Source organism: Misgurnus anguillicaudatus, chromosome 6 (assembly GCF_027580225.2).
Source record: "Misgurnus anguillicaudatus chromosome 6, ASM2758022v2, whole genome shotgun sequence".
NCBI classification, from domain to species: domain Eukaryota; kingdom Metazoa; phylum Chordata; class Actinopteri; order Cypriniformes; family Cobitidae; genus Misgurnus; species Misgurnus anguillicaudatus.
The window spans coordinates 25,333,753-25,353,721 of record NC_073342.2 but is presented as its reverse complement, the minus strand read 5'-3'; the positions used below and the strand labels follow the sequence as shown (position 1 = coordinate 25,353,721).

Sequence of the window (19,969 nt, the reverse complement as noted above, 5' to 3'; positions counted from 1 at the left end):
CTGCTATACAGACGGTAATCTGTCTGAAAAGTATATTAGAATAAACAGGAATGTCTTGATAAAACCATAGCTGGGCAGTGCTAAAGACATATTAAATGTTGGTGCTTATGTGGGAGACACCTTACAACACAGTGGTGCAGTTCTCATATAAAAACTTGAATTACTTATATCACCCACACCAAAAGATACAGCTAGTTTAATGTACTGGTCCATCATTTTTCATTACCTTTTACTGTCAATAAAACAGCAAAGGACCCCAGAAATGAAGGAGTCAACATACCAAGCATCACCTAGAAGCCTGATAACATCAGCCCAGGATTTTGTAAATCACAGACAGCATTATCTGTTCTTAGTAAAAGAAGCTGTCATACCCTAACAGTGTAAATGTGACAGGCGAGAAGCAATCACATGCATGTTTCAGTGTAAACGCAGACTGCTGCTGTTTTAATAACCAGTAGAGTGATTTGTACATGTCAACGAAAGTCTAGTCTGTACATCTCCACCTAGCTCGGGCTTTATTACACAGCCACGCGATAAATCCTGCGTAACAATGCTAAATGACAGAACAAATCATTCCCACTGACTAAAATTGATTTTGCCTCTTTTATGTCCGGTGACCATTTTGAAAAACTAATCTACCTTGGATGTCAAAGCAGTCATGTCATGTCTAAAAGGCAACTATAGCTCTATTCACACCAAGCTTAATGTGGTTTCAAGAAAAACAACCGTATACATAATTTCCAACATATGTAACAAAGAAAAGAGATCGACTAGAAAACTGATGTATTTAAAGGATTATTCAATTTTCTTAAAAAAAAAATCCAGATAATTTACTCATCACCACGTCATCCAAAATGTTGATGTCCTTCTTTGTTCAGTCGAGAAGAAATTATGTTTTTTGAGGAAAACATTCCAGGATTTTTCTCATTTTAATGGACTTTAATGGACCCCAATCCTTAACAGTTTTAATGCAGTTTAAAATTGCCGTTTCAAAGGACTCTAAATGATCCCAAACGAGGCATAAGGGTCTTATCTAGCGAAACGATTGTCATTTTTGGCAAGAAAAAAAATTTGACTTTTAAATCACAACTTCTCTTCTTCCATTGGCTGTGTGACGCTCCAGCGCGACCTCACGTAATCGCGTAATGACGTCGAAAGGTCACGTTACATATATGAACACACATTTGCGGACCATTTTAAACAATAAACTGACCCAAAGACTTTAATTAGTATCATTCGACATACAACAGCGTCGGAACGGTCCTCTTTCTCCACACTTGTAGACACTGGGGCGTAGTTTCGCATACATAATCCGTGACCTCTTGACGTATTGCGTGGGGTCGCGCTGGCGCGTCGCATAGCTGGAGGAAGACGAGAAGTTGTGGTTTAAAAGTGCATTTTTTTTTCTTGCCAAAAATTAAAATCGTTTTGTAGATAAGACCCTTATGCCTCGTATGGGATTGTTTAGAGTCCTTTGAAACTGCAATTTTAAACTGCATTAAAACTAATAAGCGTTGGGGTCCATTAAAGTCCTTTAAAATTAGAAAAATCCTGGAATGGTTTCCTCAAAAAACATGGACAAAGAAAGACATCAACATTTTGGATGACATGGTGGTGAGTAAATTATCTGGATTTAAAAAAAACTGACTAATCCTTTAATTTAGGCACTAACAGAGGCGTCATACCCATTCAAAATGAGGTGGCACCAAGGGGCAACCTTCCGATCTCTCTGATGAAGCCAATACAGAAGTGATTTAAACTACAATTCATCGACTGGCCGCTAGAGGCACGCTCCAAAAGGGAGTCAATCCCCATAGACCCCCATGTTAAAACGCTCGACTTTACAGTAGAAAACAATGTGTTTACAGCCTAGTACAAAATTGTTTTGGGTCTGTATAGCTAATTTTTCCCTTCATGACAACTGTGAGGGGGGTGAATTTTTGGGTAACTCGAGAGTTAAAATTATATTAAGCCTTAATATAAGTTCTGCATAATTAAGTGTGTGGACACTTAAGTGACAGTTGAATAGCGACTGCTGTCACTAGAGTCGGGTTAGGGGGGCGTGGTTTCAGCAACAAGCCACCTCAGCTTCACCCACGTCCCGCCTCTTTACCCATTTTCAGATATCTGCGAATGATGCGCGGTGACGCTTGACCAAGATAGCGACGACAGGCACCGCCTACTTTAAACTTCAAAAACGATCTTCAGAAACCTATGGGTGACGTCACGGACACTACATCCATCTTTTTTTACAGTCTATGGGGGGCACGTGCCAGATTTCTGAGCCAAGTGGATTTTGCATGCAACCCCAAAATAAACGAAGCAATGTTTCATCGGTTACTTATATGATCATCATGAAACATTATCAGTTCTTCGCTTTTTCAACACTTTTTCAACGTTTTAATTATGTGCTCATTCTAGATGCAACGAGAAATTAATGAATTATATTACAAACCCAGATGCAACTGGAAAATTTTCCCACATTTTACTTTTCAGTAAATAAATTTTTTTTATTACGAATTTCCCAGAAATGTTGTCGGTAGTTGACAGTATGAAACATAAATTATAATTTTAAGTAAACACCAATAAATAGTTTTTTTCTTTTTATTTGGAGTGGTCTCAATTTTTTGCAGCTGTATGTATGCATTAAACACATATGGATGTAGTTTCACGATTCTTTTTTTCTTGCCCCAACTCACAAATTAACCAAATTAAGTCCCGGCCCCGCCAACTGCACGGCTTGTTTGCACCATTGTCACCTTTCTCAAATGTTAATCTATAGCCCTGTGCTACAGTTTGCCTTTCTATCAAATAAATATGTTTCTCCAGCCTTCTCCATTTTGTAACCCTTTTCCTCATAAACACAGTCAAACATTGGCCACGACTCAATGTGTATAAGGGTGATTATACTGATATAAGCAGCAGTAGCTGTTTCAAGCTCTGTGCATTTTACTTGTCGACAATAATAATCAGGCCTGTCGCCTCAATTGAACACAGTAGTGACTATTTCAACATGAACACCCACCAATCCAATTAAGCCCTAAGTGAGAGTTGCAGGCTTCATTGATTACAACCACCGAGGACTAATAGAATGAGCAAGCGGTGAGACGACCTCACAAATTAGGCATGACCCTGGAGGTTCAAGGGTGTCAGGATGTAATGTTGGGGCCAATGAGGGTGAATCTGCTTTGGAGACTCCAATTGCTTTTTTCTGTACTGCACCATCACTCAGTGTCACATAAGAGATAAAATGTTCTGGTAAACAGAATAAAAGATTACTTACATGTGTGTGCGAAAGAAAGAGGTCAGGGATGTCTCTGGGTGGAAGGGATTTACTTTGAGGAGAGGAAGGAGGACTGGAAGTGTGGGACTTGGCTTCAAGGTCTTGATCTGGATTAGCTGTGTTCACATTGTCCTTAAAAGGCACACACATACTATATAAAGATACTGCAGCTGTATGTTATGGATGAGTTTATTTGTAATAAAACACCACGTCTCACCATTGGACGTTGTTGGACCTTTGTAGATTTTTTTATCTCCAGGTTTTGGTTTTTGCAGATTGGGTAAATCCTTTGGGTCAATCCCTCCAATCTCTTCTTTTAAAGACTTCACAGCTATAGGGGTCACATAGTCCCCACATGTTAATAGTTTAAGGTGCATTTCTTCCCCTTTTACCATTTTGCTTGCGTTCAATATAGCAGGCTTGGACTGATGCAAGGCCACAGAGTACAACAGTCGTCCACAGTGCATTGCCAAGTAATCCTTTTGTACCCGAAGCAGTGCCATGATGCCACGGTAGCGGTCTAGATCCTCATCCGGCCCAGCAAAGAGGTTAATGCGAGGAGCGTTGGTTCGTGGGTATATGGCAAAGAAACCCTCACCTGCTTTTACTTTGAATTCGGATTCTGTCACCCGTATCGCTTCCACTTTGAGTCGAACGTCGTGGTTTTTGTCATTCTTGCAAAACCCTATAAAAAAGGATGAACTTATAAATAAACGTATAAAACAGTTATGGGTTTGTTGTGATATTTTGTATGGCGTGTTGCACTGGTGAAGAGATATTCTCATTTTGACCAAACTTATGCATACAATTCTTAATTAACACATATAAATCTATTTAGTTCAAACCACAACACTTCTTAGACCCTTACATTCACTTAAAACCAGCCTACCTTTTGGTAAAGTGAAGACAAACTTGTTGCGTTTTAAACTATAAACCTCATCCAAACTGGCCTGCTCGATTATCTCCGTACAAATGGAACTTTCCTCCAAAACATCTCCATCTTCAAGACTCAAATAAACCGAACCAAATCCAGACCCGGACTCATCCAAAAGCGGATTCTCCACTGTCAACACCAGCTGATACCGACCTAACTGATTAAACTGTACATTCACTACCTCAAAAACAAAATCCAGCTCTTTATCTTCAATCTTGATGCATGCACGCTGCATTATAAGAGAAGCGAGGCTATACTGGTTCTTAAAAAACATTCAAAGTTGAATTAATGCGAATGGTTTGTGCTCCCTATAGACTCATATGCGAGTTTTGCTCTGTTGCTATAGCTAAAGACACAAAGCCATTGATCTGTCTTTAAAAAGTAAACATATGTTGCAAGTTTATTGGTCTCCTAGACAATTAAAGATACCATAAACCATTATCTGGTGATCTGCGGCACATATGGCAATGCAAACAGGTGGCTATAAAATAAAGCAAACATTAAATGTTTATGCACAGCATTGAAGCACAGAACAATCTGCCCAAACTGCCCCTATGTGAATGCATTTGAAGTGAATGCAGAGCAAGGCATGTATCAATTTCTACCGCCAATGTATCGTATCAGTGATCAAAGGCCGTTGCTTTGAACTTCTGCCAAGAGGTGCCCTAATCTCACAACAGCACTTTCCTTGTGTCTTTTTTCTTCCGAAGTTCATTACCAAGATATTGTGGTCGCTGCAAAAGAGGGTCAAAGTCTGCAGAAAATGAATAGAGCGGTCAGATCGACCCTTTTGAAAACACTGAACATAGGGTTATTGAAAAGCTGTAAATAGGTAACCCAAGTTTTTAAAAACACCCGTCACATCATTTACACATTTTACTGAAGGACCTTATAGACTATTTCACCATTTCTGCGACACAAAGGGACTTGAAGTGGGAGAAACTGAGGAACGCTTGAATGCAAGGTAAGGAGGAATCATTCTTAATATATTGTTTTGGAAATATGGTTATGTTTCAAACGACCTTTTCCTGTTTTATTATGCCAAATAATATACAGAAATAACACTGAAATAAATCAAGGTAAGAAGTAATTTATACATAGTTTGTACTATTAACGATTACAATATTTTATTAAAATATTTTTGGCAAATTATATGAAAATAACACAAATTAGTCAAGAATAGCAACACTGCGAGAGAAAAATGAAATAAACAGAGTCAGATCAAAAAACGTCGTTTAAAACTAAATATTTCATAAACGTCAATAAACCATTTGCATGATTAGATTATTGATTACCTCGTGAATAACTTTTGTTGTGACGTAATCAAAGATGCGCAATGTGATGGATGTGTGCGAAGGATCGTCCATTACTGTTTGAAAAGGTCAGGTGTAAGACATTTACAATCTGTCAGTACAGGGTAAGCTGCTTTAAAATCATTTGCGTTTAACAAGAACATGTCATATTTAAATGCAGGTTGCATTTATTATTAACTAGGATACTTACCTTTCGTTAATTATTCCGTCGTTGAGCTCATTCCCATAAGCTCTCCAACAAAATATCAAACTTTATATAGACACGTAGGTAATACCAAACAGTTAATTGAGTAAATTCAGGATTGCAGCACCGGCGACCAGCATTTTATTGTTCGTGAATATGTAGGTTACGTCTGTTCAGCTTCGTGTAACGCAGACCGATCAGCAACAAAGTACCGCGTGAGCGATTGGAAAGCGTAGCTCTTGAATCACTCTCGCGGTACTTTGATGTCATATGTGAATGGGTCTGCGCAGCGGTGACTGAATCCGAGCACACCTACAGTATATTCAATTAGTGGTGTCTGCTAAAGTAAGCAACATTAGGCTAAAATATATCCACACCGTGGACCCGAGGGATCATGGGAATAAAATCGTGAGTAAAGTTGTAATATTACTTTCTAAGCTATCGAACTAAGCAGTGAACTTTACCTGTGGAGACGTCTGTGTTGGTTTGAGCGGAGGTGACGTCATACATCTACTTGAAATAGTTTTGGCACCAGTGTGCTAAACGTAATTTCTGAGAAAAGATGACACTTTTCGATAATAACTAAGGCCTAAATTTGATTAAAAAAAACAAAAAACAATTGAAGACCTGATATGCAGTGATATGCAGGTCTGACAGTTCTCTTGTAAATAAGCCTTTTTTTTATCAGACTTTTGATTATTCGACGATTTGCGGGAGTAGATTATATCATGCAAGTGAATATACTTTTGAAAGACTATTGAAAATATTCAACTTAAGCAAAAAATTACACGAAGTTAAATCCAGCGAGTAATCTAGAGCAAGGACCGCTATGCTTCGCGTTTCGTGTGTACAGCATGTTGTGATTTAGTGGATTTGAAGCAAAAGTATTTGCTAAACGTATAATACGTGTCAAGATTATTTGGTTTATATCATTAACTAATTTTTGACAGAGTTGGTGTTATAGCGGCTTGTGCATGAGCTTCTCGGTTGTCTTTTTTAACATATGTGTTAAGGTTTGCCATGGTCAAATCAAATCACAGATAATGTATCACATGTTCAAGTTTTTATCAACTTAAACTGCATTTCTTTCCCATGAAATACATCAAATTGCAGCAATTGGAGACTTGCCACCTACCTATTGTTATCCTCCTTTAAATGGTCCACTGTCAATGGTCCAGTCATGTAAGCAAGCACCATAGAGACTCCCCATAGGTTCTCCCCAGGTCCCTTGAGTGATGGTGGTTGATATGAAGTCATTACATGCGGCATCCATCTTGGCTACGCAGTATTGCCTTTTTAATCAGATTTATCTGTCAAGAGCTTCATTGGACACTGACAAGATCCCATTTCAGCCAGTATAGATCATCTGAGGACACAACACTACTTCAAAGGCCTCCCACAATGGAGGTCCGTGTCTGCAAATATAGGCTTTGTAGTGTGATTCTGTTGGTGTCATTAGTTTTACTAGCAGCAGTCCAGCATGTTATATGGCCTGAATGCCAAGAGTATTAATACAGTGTATTATTATTAATTTTTTTTACAAAAATAACACAGGGTTACATAATAAAACGCAATATCATGGCAGTTTTCTGTCTTGTAATAAACATTATAGGTTTATCAACAATAACATACCTTTTATAGCTTTGGTAATGCTGGAGAAACCTGTTTGAAAATAATAGTTATTTTCTATTTTGCTGATGCTACAAGAATGCTGGGTTCATTTTAAAGTATTGGGTCAAAAAGAGACAAACTAGCCTGATCTCACAAGAATTCGTACATATTTTACAAGTTGGCTTATTCGTATGAATTCATACAATGTTAATCGTGCAAAAACGTACGATTTTTATGAAAAAAAAACAACGAAACCGAACCCCAACGTCACAGGTGTCAAGGCAAATCGTACAAAAACTTACAGATGTGGGCGTATGAATTTATACGAATTAGCCAACTCGTAAAAAATGTACGAATTCTGGTGAGATAGCGTTGGACAAACCCAGCTGTTGGGTTAAATTAACCCAGAAAATTTTTATATTTGACTCATCAATGGGTTAAAGAAACCCAGCATTTTTAGTTGAAACAACCCAGCACAACAAAAAAATTTCTTTGTTCAAGATATTTTAAGCAATGTTTATATCCAAACCATTTTTGAGCACTGTTGACTTTCATAATAGTATTTTTTCCTACTTTCCAACTTTTGTAACAACATAATGCTGCGTTTACACCAGCAGCGATAAAGGCGTCAAGCGCAGGTGATTTCAATGTTAAGTCAATGTGGAGGTCTCGCAGCGCAAATGAGGCGTTTAGCGCGGTAGACGCGATTCAGCCTCAGGGCGGTGACACACTGGATGCGTGGCGTGAACGTCTCAGCTGCGTGGCGTGTCCGTTTTTATTTAGGCTCCCATGTTAACAGGTTAGAGCTTGCAGACTGCCTGCATGAGACGCGCGGAAAACGCATGCTTGCTAGAAATAGAACCGACGCCTATTTTTCACGCGAGACGCAAGCGTGTTGGAAGCGTTTCCAGGCAAAATATACGTCACCAATAGCAACAGCAGCGCAGTAGCGCTGCGTCAGGCAGGCTTCTGGTATGTACAGACACAGAAAACGCGACGCAGCCGCCACGCAACTGACATGCAACAGATACGCCACGCATCCAGTGTGTCACCGGCCTCATTCGCGCGTCTACAGCGTTGCCGCGGCAAACACGCAAGTTAAAAAATTTGAACTTTGGCGGAAAAACATTCCGCGTCAACCAATAAGGAGCTTGCTGAAGTAGTGACGTGATAACAGAAAGCGAGCGGAGTCGCACAAGCCCCTCCCATGACACGAATGTCCACGTGAATGTCTCGATGACTAGAATTTCACGCACGAATGAAGCAAGTAAACTCACACTGTTCCAGCGGCAAACTAGGCGCGATAGACGCGATTTTGACTACTCAAACGCAGCTGGTTTGAACCCACAGAAAGGGTGAAAACAGAATTTTTTTTTTTTGGGCGAACTAGAACCATTTTAATATTAATCATGGCACAAATCATTGACCTTATCCAAACCTGATATGACTAAACCTTTGGGATCACTTCCATGATGAAATCAGGGCATTTTAAAGCATTCTTTGTTCAGTGACCTCTATTTGTCAATCTGTTTTTCTTTTTTATTAAGAGGTGAATGGGATTTGGGAAGTTTTTCCCCAAGTTCTCAGCATTGTTAGGGATGGATTTTTGTAACCGTTTCTAACCGTCTTTGCCTATAATCCTTGCATAATGAGAGCAACATTGCAGCCCTAATGCTGTGAGAAAGGATATAAAACCAACATACTCGCAAAGGTGTGCAGTCACAAATATAGTGGGGGTCAGCATGTAAACCTTTATTAAAGAAGGGTTTTATTTAGTATAGTATAATACGTAAAATATATCTTCTCCTTGACCTGATCTTTTATCCCGCCTCATTTCCACTCACAAGATCATAGCTTTTTGTAAATTTGGAAGGTACTGTAGATGTTATCTAATACTCTGGCTCTGGTTTCTCTTTCAGCCCAAGTTAATTTTTTCTCACAGCTTCCTTTAAGCTTTCAACAATTTTAAGAATTTTGAAAACACTTAGATTGTAAATGACTTGGATTATAGTGTTAGAATCTAAACAGTTTATCTTAATTAAATATTTATCTTTTGAATACACAATGCTACAGTCATAAAATACTCTTTTGTCTCTAATACAGTTGCTCCATATGTATGTGAGTAGTATGTGTGGTTCAGGGAAATGATTTTCCTCTATCTCACACATTGAATCACCATTGGGAATCTCCACCAGCTGATAACACTGGAAGCAAACTCATCCGAATTTCCCTGTTATCACTGGAATATGTAATCATGCAGTCCTGATTCCACCTCCCACACAGTTCCAGCCTCCAAGCAGTTTTATAAGTCCTACCTAAACTAGCGGACAGTGATTGGAGGTCCACATAATCCCTTGAAACTACAGGTGGTGGGGTCGATCGGCCGCCCATATGTGAAAAACTTCTCTTTGGATTTCTTTCACACCCCTTGACTTTCTCAGTCTCTCTCTTCAGTGTGTTTTCTCTCTCCTGGTTACCAGCGTGGTGGTAATCCCTCAGCTGAATAGGAGATCCAAGTTGAAATAAAGACGTTTTAGGTTGGCATGTAGGAGAAAGGGACCTGTCACATTGCTCTTCACGGCTCTTGGCCACAGTTGTAGCCGGGCACCTAAATAGGACGGATTGACAGCAAGAAGAACACTTTTAGGGACAAACGACTGTAGCACGATCTCAGTTTCGGAAAAAACTTTTATTTTTTGAATCCCACAGGAGTGTTGAAGACGTCTGTGGAGTGTTTTCTGCATTACTGGATTTCACTGATTCTTGTGTTCAATCTGTAGGCTGGCACTATGAGTGCTAAAACCGTGAACGACTACGACTACTCGGATTGGTCCCAAGCAGCTGTGCCGACCAAGCCTCCTGTTGAGTATGCAGATTTGCTTTATATGAATTGTGGGGGGTAGCTTAATACTTTATTTATACTTTACAGCTTTATTTTATACAATTAATCATGTCACATGGAATTTTTTTAAGATACTTTACTATATTACTGTATATACACTGCATATTTCAGTTCTACACTAAAAAAGTTGGGGTTGTATTAACCCATGCACTGTAAAAAGTGAAAATTTGGATCAATTTGAAAAATAATTTAATAGGTAACACCTTAAAATAATTTTTTTCAACTTAAATGTTTAAGTAAGAGAAAATTTTAAATTGAGAAAACTTACCAATTGAAGTAATATTTTAAGTTGATCCAACTTTTTACAGTGTGGTTGGGTACATTTTGGACATAACCAACTGTTGGGTTATAAATAAACCTATGTTGGGTCGTTTCAGTTTAAATGTCCAAAATGTACCCAACCATGAGTAAAAACAACCCAAAAAATGTGAGTCATATTTTAATATGTATATTTATATTGTAAATATGATATATAATTATATATATTATTTATTTATACCACGGGGCTGTTGAATACTTTATTCTGATTGGGTGAGAAATGTTCCATGGTTGTTGATTATTTTTCAGTAACTGCACACCTAACCTTTAAAATGTCTTAAAAATAGGCACCAGAGCAATATTTTTGGTAACCATGTTATAAGTGGAATAACTGACTCCTATTATTTCGCTTATACCACGGTTACCAAAAATGTTCTTATAATTAATTTCTTATAATTCTTATAATTAATTTCTTATAATTCATATATGTATTTATAATAATAATTATTATTATTTATTAATATATTAATTTATAATAATATTTTTTTCTATTATTTAATATTTTTTTCTTTAAACGTATGTCATAGAATTACAAATTGTCCAAATTTAGGCCTTTTTAAATTTTAAGAATTTTTTTCAAGGTTAAATATTGCACATAGCCGTAGTACATCAATGTGCATAAATTGTTTTATACATAATTTAACTTAATTTTTAACTAGATAGCATATATAACTTTAGATTTGATCTTTCTCGTCTTGTAACCTGTTATCCCATGCAATGCACTTATATGGTTCCAGGTCTACAGGTGTGCAAACATATCAGCTCATATATTTGCTGAAAGTGATATGCACATCCATCATCGTGATTCTCTGAGATTTGACTTTGATCTCATCTCTGATACTTTTCACGTATGCAAGAGACTTTTCGACCGCATTTTAGGTTACAAGACATCAAACAGTGAAGCTGCGTCACACGTCGCCCTCGTCCAAGTCTACCTCTTTTACTCAAGCCAAACAAAACCAGGTCCTAAAAGTGTAAACCCCAGTAGCTGTAACTCTACTCCGATCATTCCAGTTTTCTCAGAGACACGAGCGTGATCGTGAGCTGGTATTTTACGTCAGTCGCATTGTTTACGGCAATCGGTTTAAATGAATAATCCGCGCTTGAGGTGGTTGAAGTGCTCTTGTTAGTAGTGGTCCGCTGCTCAGGAATGAACAGGATGTGTAAAGGCTGAATAATCGGCCCGGCTTATGATAAAGACTCTGTGTTTGTGCAATTTTCAGAGTTGTCGCACCATGTGACCCTACAGCGGATGAACGCCTCTTCCACATATGCATTGCTGCTATATCTGTGAGTCCTTTGAGATAAACTAATTGCACCTTTTTGTCAATATTACTGTGATTTATGTATCTGTACATCTTAGCAACAACCTAACAATGACTCAAAAGCATTTAGAAAGAAACCAATTGATTGATGTATGGACAGATTTCCCACTGTGTTTCTTTCCATTTGTCTCTTTTCCTTTCTTTGAAATTTGTACAAACAGCCTAAATTCTAATTAACTGTGATGGACCCATGTGGTCTCAAAACATCACCTACCATCACGCTTCCTAAAAGTGTTATGGGTCACTACAGTTCACTGTTCCCAACCTCTAACCTCTGAATGTGACCCATGGGGGCATGTGATCATCCCAGACAGGGTCAGCAACAGCGTCTTTAGAAATGGCCTATGGTGTAGTTCGATATGGGTCTGTGGTTTTAGAGGAAGGCAGCAAGGATGCTGACAGATTGTCTTGTTCTTGTGTTTAAAGCTGGTGATCATGCTGGTTCTCGCTGTGTTGGCCAGACGACAGAAATTGGGTGATAATCAGAGGGGGATCACAGGTTTACTAAGGTGAGGCTGATTTATGTCCATATACACATGATGAAACCTCTTACCTTTGGGAACCATGACCAGCACAGGTTAAATTACATCCCAATGGTTTGGGTTCATCTCTTTTCGACCCAGCACTCTAAAAAATGCTGGGTTATTTTCAACCAAGCGTTAGGTTAAAACGGGACAAAACCAACCTGTTGGGTTGAATGCTGGGTTGTTTTAACCCATTGTTGGGTTAAATATTATGCAGTGCCTGAAAGTAGTCCTCTTGATAACTTTCAATAACAGGGGACTGCGTAATATCATTGCGCCTCCTGCAGTCATGTTACGGCAGAAAAGTCCTTGATTATTACGCCAGAATGAGAGTATAGTTTCTATCCATATCTGACTAGAAAATCGCAACTTTTAATTTTCTGTTGGTCTTAGTACACAATGTAACTACAGAAGAGTCAAGTTTTAAATAGGAAAAAAAACTCTTTGGCGCAATGCTAATGGTCTAATCAGATTCAATGGATTATGCTAAGCTATGCTAAAATTGGTACCGCCAGACCAAGAGATCAACTGAATCGATTCCAAAACGGTAAAAAAAAACGGATTATTTATAACTCAACAATGTGTTCTGTCCACTGATCTATATAAATTACTGGATTGCGGATAAAACGCTTAACGTAACAGCGTGAGGTGAAGCCAGCGAGTTCGAGCGGCCATCTTGGTTTTCCCAACCGGCAGAGGGCGTCATTGACTTACATTCAAAATCATAATCTAAATGCACTCGGTTTACAGCATATTAGTCACACAAGATTTATTTTTTAGGATATGTGTATGTAAATGAATTGTTAATTCTGGTGTTGTTTGAAATGTTTATGTTTTAATCGGGCAGTATAATGGATTTATAAAAAACCGTTAAGGTGAGTGTGTCTGCTGCATTCTGTTAATGACACGGGTATAAATAAAGTTTAAGCTACACGGTCAGCGTTATTTCTCTGAATAAGTTTAGGTAACATAATTACACATTGTAATAATGTACAGGGAGACTTCAGATATAAAAACGGAGACTAGTGAAGTGATGTTTTATCATTAAAATCTGATAACGTCCATTGAGTTAATAGAATGTTTTTGCATACCAACATGGTGGCGTGGTGGCTTCACAATTGTGACGTCATGCGCAATCCAGTCATATATATAATATAGATCAGTGGTTCTGTCCAATATTTACCCAACAATGAAAAAAATGGACGAAACTATTAAATTGAGTTGTCATTTAACCTATGCTGGGTTGTTTTAACTCATTCAATAGTCAAATATAAACCTGCGTTGGATCAAATATAAACATTATCTGGGTTAATTTAACCCAAAGTTGATTTTTATGCTCTAAAGCTGGGTTAAAAATATCCTAGCAATTTTAGAATGTATTAATAAATTTAAAAAAATTTGGAAAATTGTGATATAAAATTATAAAAACATTGTAAGAAAAATGCAAAAAAATGCAGTTTATCATTTTTGTGTTCATAAAATGTTGTATTTGTGTTTTTTTTTTTTTCTTAGCCCTGTAAACTTTTTAGACCACACGCGACACAAGGGTCTTGCTGTAGCTGTGTATGGCGTTCTCTTCTGTAAGCTGGTTGGAATGGTCCTCAGTCACCACCCATTACCATTCACTAAAGACACTGTGCACAAAGGTATGAGATGTATTACTTTGATGAAGTGGTGAAATCCATTATATGGCTTTATTTTATTGTGTGGTCTAGCGGTTGAGGCTCAGGGCTGATAGCCAAAAGGTTGCTGGTTCAATTCCCACTAAGAGCGTGATATGACCCATCACTAATATACCCGTGAAAATGGCATTTAACCCCAGCTTTCTTCATGGGAGTTGTTTCTGTAATACGGTTTTAGTGCCATTTCATATAGCAACATTGAGTGCGCTGTCCCTTGTTTGTGCAAAGCCAAAATAAACTCTAAGAATACTATCTTAATCATGCTGTAACTCAATGATGAAACCTTTACTAAGATTTCAGGCCACCAAAGCGTTGGGAAATTCACTAGTTTGAAGAGATATCTCACAAGGTATAGTGTCTGTCTCTGCATCTGTGATATCAAATGAACAGTCTCCCTATTCACAAGATGGCACCTGCCCAATGTGGACTCGGTTCACACAAGAGGATGAAAAATAACACCCTGCCTGATCTTTTTCCCTCCGAACTGCTAGTCCTTCTTAGCTGTGTTTTGTAATGGGATTATCGTCTGCATTATTTTGTTGTTTGGGCAAGCAGGGCCTCAATAGGGTAAACAAAGCTATAATTGCCTTATGCAAGGTTTTGGTGTTTTAATTAATGCATTTTAATATGTAGGTCTGTTAAGATAAACGGTTTTCACAATGTTGAACCTGTTTTGAAGTCATTTTGGGGAAAAATGTATTGATAATACAAATGACAACACTGCAAAAATGATTTTCAAGAAAAAAATTATTTGTATTTTTGTCTTGTTTTCAGTAAAAATATCTAAAAATTCATAAATTAAGATGCTTTTTCTTGATGAACAAAACGCTTGCTTGCTTTTTCTCACAAAATCACTTAAATTTGATATTTTTGGTCTAAAAACTAGACTTATTTTCTTGGGTCGTTTTGCTCATCAAGAAAAAGAATCTAAATTTAGGAATTTTTTAATATTTTTCCTGAAAACAGTACAAAAAGACTAGAAAAATTTTTTTCTTGAAAATAATTTTTTGCTGTGAAAATTAAAGTCATTTTTGCTGCCGACTGTAAAGATTTTTGTATTATATTATAATAAAAATATTTTATTGTTATTTAAATTGTTTATAGATACTTTTAAAGAAAAATGTATTATTTTACTAGGAAAGCTAAAGTAACCTGAAACTGAATAAATAATTCATCCAAAAAATACCCTAATGAAAATATTTTGTGTAGTAGTCTTGTTTTTTGGCATATTGATTACCAGGCCCGGCGCCATGAGGGGCCAAAAGGGGTCATTGCCCCCTCAGATCTGAATTGTGACCCCTCTTTTTATTTTCGGTATTTATTGTAAGGTTTAAAAACGAGGCTTTATACAAAAGATATTGTGTGTTTACAAGACTAACTGAAGTGGGTTTTTAAATGATAATGGGTAATGTGTTAAAACATAAAAGTTTGGCTTAAGTCATCTGATACTGCGTTTGTGTGTGGGCAAACGACCAAACCGCATAGAAAAAGGTATGGTTTTGAGAATACCGGTGTTTGTGTTGAAAGGGTCTAAAGGGGGTCGCACACCGGACGCACAGCTCAGAGTCGAGCAGGGCTGCGCCGTTCTAAAAAAAATCGAACACATTGTTTTCTATGTGTATACGCACACTGGCTCCGACAGGTGGCGCCTGTCCGCGCCGCCCAGCTACGACTCCGGACGTTGCAGAGCGCCACTCACATAGTTTAACATTAAATAACATCATATTTGTCCCAAACAATAACGATAAACATTGGCTGCTAACGTATATTTTGTATTTTGAAGTAGACTCTATCTGACGGAGCTTGCGCTATTTAATGTGCAATTCCGGTTTACAATACCTCTGAGTTGTCCTAGACGTGACTCGACGTGGCACGACGCGCCGTGTCCGGTGGGCGACCCCCTTAAAACCCATGGTTCATTTCCTTAAGTGTAAATATTCTTTCATGTTGTTTAAAAGAAAATAATTATAAAGTAAAATGAAAACAAAAACAAATATTCTTATTTAAAACATATATAGTATGTACTTTAGGAGGTGTGAGACATTTTGCTTACCAAACTTAATACTATGATTGAACAGTGTAGATAATATAATGTGTTTTATTTAAATGTATTATTTTGTTATTTATTATTATAGAGCTTTGGCTGATACTGGCCCTGCTGTACTACCCGGCTTTGTATTACCCACTGCTGGCATGCGGTACACTACAAAACAAGGTTGGTTACGTCCTGGGCAGCATGCTATCATGGACCCATTTTGTAGTTCTGGTATGGCAGAAAGCGGACTGTCCCAAATCGCCACAGGTACGAGTTCAGAGTGATACACTTTTCATAAACACTTGTATTTTTTTAGAAATAATGAGTATGGTATTTTGAGCATGGGTTACTTTACAACAATGGCTATTTATATTTGGATAATGCTGAATAAGACCCCTGCTTCTGTTTCAGCTTAACTTCATTAACATCATCTCATGAGTCCCAGTTTTGTTTTCACAATCTTCTCATCTGCTATAATTGGTCAAGCTTTAGGAAAATTTGTTCTGCTTCTTCAAAAACTCGCTATGGAGATAACTTCAGTTAATCACTTTAGTATTTCTCAAAACAGCCTAGTATTACAAAATTACTAAAAACATTTGTTGAACATGAAGTTTTAGCTTTTATCCTCTAAATATAAGTTTTATTTAATTGTGCTAAATGCTACTGCATTGATTTTGCACATTGATAATGGAACCAAAGGATCAAATTTGAGAAACTTTCTGTGTGAATAGGTTCTTGATTATAGACATTGAATTATTTTTACATTATTTTAGGCTGAAATCAAAAAGTCTTGTTGGGTTTTGACATAAACTCTTCATGAACAATCATGATTGATTTTTACACACAATAAGTGTAAGGAATTGTGGGTAATATTGGAATAGGCAGACGGATGATTACACAGGTTTGATGTTATTTGACATTGATTTGGCTGCTCTTTCTCTATGTCTGCAGATCTATAAGTACTACGCGCTGTTCAGCAGCCTGCCTCAGATTGTCTGCCTGGCCTTCCTCAGTTTTCAGTATCCACTGCTTCTTTTCAAAGGCTTAAAGAATAAGGAGAAATCAAATGCCTCTGAGGTGAGAGAGGGCCATTTATCCAAAAGAAAATGTTTATGGGTTATAGTTTTTATAGATTTTTCTGTAATTGGGGTAAGGTACTACTGAAAGGGCAGACTTAAACTGCTTTTGGCCTGATGTTTCTCAAGAACAAAAAAAATAAGCCTGGTTTTCACAAGGTTTATCTTTACAAGTAAAAATGTGGTTTCTTACCAGGATCACCCTCTTAGAATTTGGCTTGCTTACTGGGAGACTGCCGACATTGAAGGGACACTCCACTTTTTTTTACTCATTTTCCAGCTCCTCTAGAGTTAAACATTTGATTTTTAACATTTTGGAATCCATTCAACCGATCTCCGGGTCTGGCGCTACCACTTTTAGCATAGCTTAGCATAATCCATTGAATCTGATTAGACCATTAGCAACCAGTGGCGGCTGGTGACTTCTTTTTTTGAAGCTCACGATGCGAAGTTCATTACAACATGTATGTAGCTTGTCATGTGTGTGGTTCGTCATTTCTGCGCTTTGAAAGATTGTGTGTGCATCACGTGTCATGCCAAAATAATGCCTGCTGCCTTGAACTTGAAAGGAGATGCTCGCGTGTGCCAGATTTTCGCACAATCTCATGCTTAATCAAAGTTCACTGTTAAGGGAGTGTCTTGCGTGTATTTAGGGAACGCAAGCGTCTCTTTTATCATAAACGGTTTTGACGCGTCTCCTGCAGGCACTTATTTTGACAAAACACGTGATGCACACAGGATCTCTCCACACGCATGACACATATTTTGGAAAAGGGAACCACACACGTGACAATCCGAACACTTATTATGAATTAGCGCATCCTCGGAAGTGCAGTCACGAGCCGCCACTGTTAGCAACGCATTCAAAAATAACCAAAGAGTTTGGATATTTTTCCTATTTAAAACTTGACTCTTCTGTAGTTACATCGTGTACTAAGGCTGACGAAAAAATTAAAAGTTGTGATTTTCTATGCCGATATGGCTAGGAACTAAACTCTCATTCTGGAATAATAATCAAGGACTTGGCTGCCGTAATATGGCTGCAGGAAGCGCAATTATGTTACACACTGCCAGAAAATAGTCCACAGCTATTGAAAGTTACTAAGGAGATTATTTTCGGCTGATGCGTCTTAGTAAACAATGTAACTTAAGAAAAGTCAAGTTTTAAATAGGAAAAGTATTGAAACTCTTTGGTTATATTTTAGCGTGATGCTAATGGTCTAATCAGATTCAATGGATTATGCTAAGCTATGCTAAAAGTGATACCGCCAGACCTGGAGATCAGCTGAATGGATTCCAAAATTTCAAAAATCAAATGTTTAACTCTAGAGGAGCTGAAGTGTCCCTTAAATAATGACGGCTGTTATTTATAATATTAATTGACTATAGGTGGTTTCACGGACAGGGCTTATTCTAGTCCCAGACTAAAATGCAAGTCTTAGCTGTCTTTGAGCTGTCTTAATTTAAAACATCTTGCACTGACATATCTTAACATATATCAGTGTCATTGTTTTGTCTCAAGATGCACACCACTGTTGTTTTTTTGTAAGGTATGTTTGCAAAAACGACTTAAATGTCCTTATGTAACTGAGGTCTAGTCCTGGATTAATCTTAATTATTTATGGAAACTGCCCTGAATACATTAGATTATAATGAAATAGTATTATTATTATACTATATTTTTAATAATTTTCCCATTTTCTGTTGTTTCTTTTTTTTTGTCTTTCATGTAAACCTGCGTTAAAACAATGCAACATTGTAAAAAAGCACTAAATTTGACTTGACTAATAAGAAACATATTAGAGGTCCGCTTCTGCTTCTGCATAGGTAGAAAGGTTTGTTAAATAAGTTGCTTACCCAGAAATGAACATTTGGTCATTTTTGTATGTAGCTTTATTCTCTTTTTTTAATTAGAAAATTACATTTTTAGATGAACTGTTTCTTTAAATCTAAAAAAAATTATGATTTCAAATTTTAGCAACTTGGAGGTTAGACAGGATTTTGTAAACTTGGCACCTGCATTCCAGTGGTCTAATCGCTGTAAGCAGATCAGTGGGGTTGTGTTTGAGTCACCAAGCACATTACACAACAGCAAAAACACAATGTGAGGTTTATTCAGCTATAATCGCCATGACAAATATGTTTGGGTGAAATAAGAGGAAAGATCTCTATCGCAATGTGTCTAAACTTTGAGAGGCGTGACCAAAATACACTGTCCTTATTAATACTGTATGTGACCTTGGACCACAAAACTGGTTTGTTAGGATACATTGTAAAAAATCTGTAGAAATTGCAGCTGGGTTGCCGGTAACTTACCGTAGATTTAAATTTATGTTTTTTACTGGCAACATTCTGTTCAAAGCTAAACGAACATCAAACATTTACAAGTCTTTGTCTTTACAGAGCAAAACTAAAAAAACTGCATCAAGCAAAACATTCTGGGCAACAAAATCTGAAGCACTCGTGCCAGTAAATAACATAAATTTAAATCTACGGTAAATTACCGGCAACCCAGCTACAATAACATTGTAATTTCTACTGAATTTTTTTACAGTGTAGGACAATATCGTCTTAATGTTGTCCAAATTAAGTTCTTAGCAACACATGTTAATAATTATAAATACATTTTTATATATTGAGAAAGTGTCTTCATTGAACATGATCTTCACTTAATATCCTAATAATTTTCGGCATAAAAATATAAATAATTTTGACCCATACAATGTATTGTTGGCTATAGCTACAAATATACCTCTGCTTAATTAAAAAATATGTATGTATG

General features: G+C 37.3%; 2 protein-coding genes across 5 annotated transcripts in view; one reads left to right on the top strand and one right to left on the bottom strand.

Moving 5' to 3' along the window:
* ccdc33 (coiled-coil domain containing 33) overlaps nucleotides 1–5,858 on the bottom strand; it is a 116,231-nt gene extending 110,373 nt beyond the window's left edge. The window contains exons 1-3 of the mRNA XM_073868846.1: nucleotides 5,721–5,858; nucleotides 3,501–3,968; nucleotides 3,284–3,415 (exon numbers count right to left, since the gene is read on the bottom strand). Coding sequence (XP_073724947.1) covers nucleotides 3,284–3,415; nucleotides 3,501–3,503 — 135 coding nt within the window. The 5' untranslated portion in view covers nucleotides 3,504–3,968; nucleotides 5,721–5,858. The remainder of the gene's footprint in view (nucleotides 1–3,283; nucleotides 3,416–3,500; nucleotides 3,969–5,720) is intronic.
* Nucleotides 4,958–19,969, top strand: part of stra6 (signaling receptor and transporter of retinol STRA6) — a 34,572-nt gene continuing 19,560 nt past the window's right edge. The window contains exons 1-7 of one of the 4 annotated variants that reach the window (XM_055192268.2): nucleotides 4,958–5,181; nucleotides 10,106–10,191; nucleotides 11,769–11,835; nucleotides 12,297–12,379; nucleotides 13,907–14,040; nucleotides 16,212–16,378; nucleotides 17,063–17,188. In XM_055192268.2, coding sequence (XP_055048243.2) covers nucleotides 10,115–10,191; nucleotides 11,769–11,835; nucleotides 12,297–12,379; nucleotides 13,907–14,040; nucleotides 16,212–16,378; nucleotides 17,063–17,188 — 654 coding nt within the window. In that variant the 5' untranslated portion in view covers nucleotides 4,958–5,181; nucleotides 10,106–10,114. Of the gene's footprint in view, nucleotides 5,182–5,514; nucleotides 5,635–5,981; nucleotides 6,123–10,105; nucleotides 10,192–11,768; nucleotides 11,836–12,296; nucleotides 12,380–13,906; nucleotides 14,041–16,211; nucleotides 16,379–17,062; nucleotides 17,189–19,969 lie in introns of those variants that run through there. The other 3 variants (XM_055192266.2, XM_055192267.2, XM_055192269.2) reach the window with 3 other exon arrangements.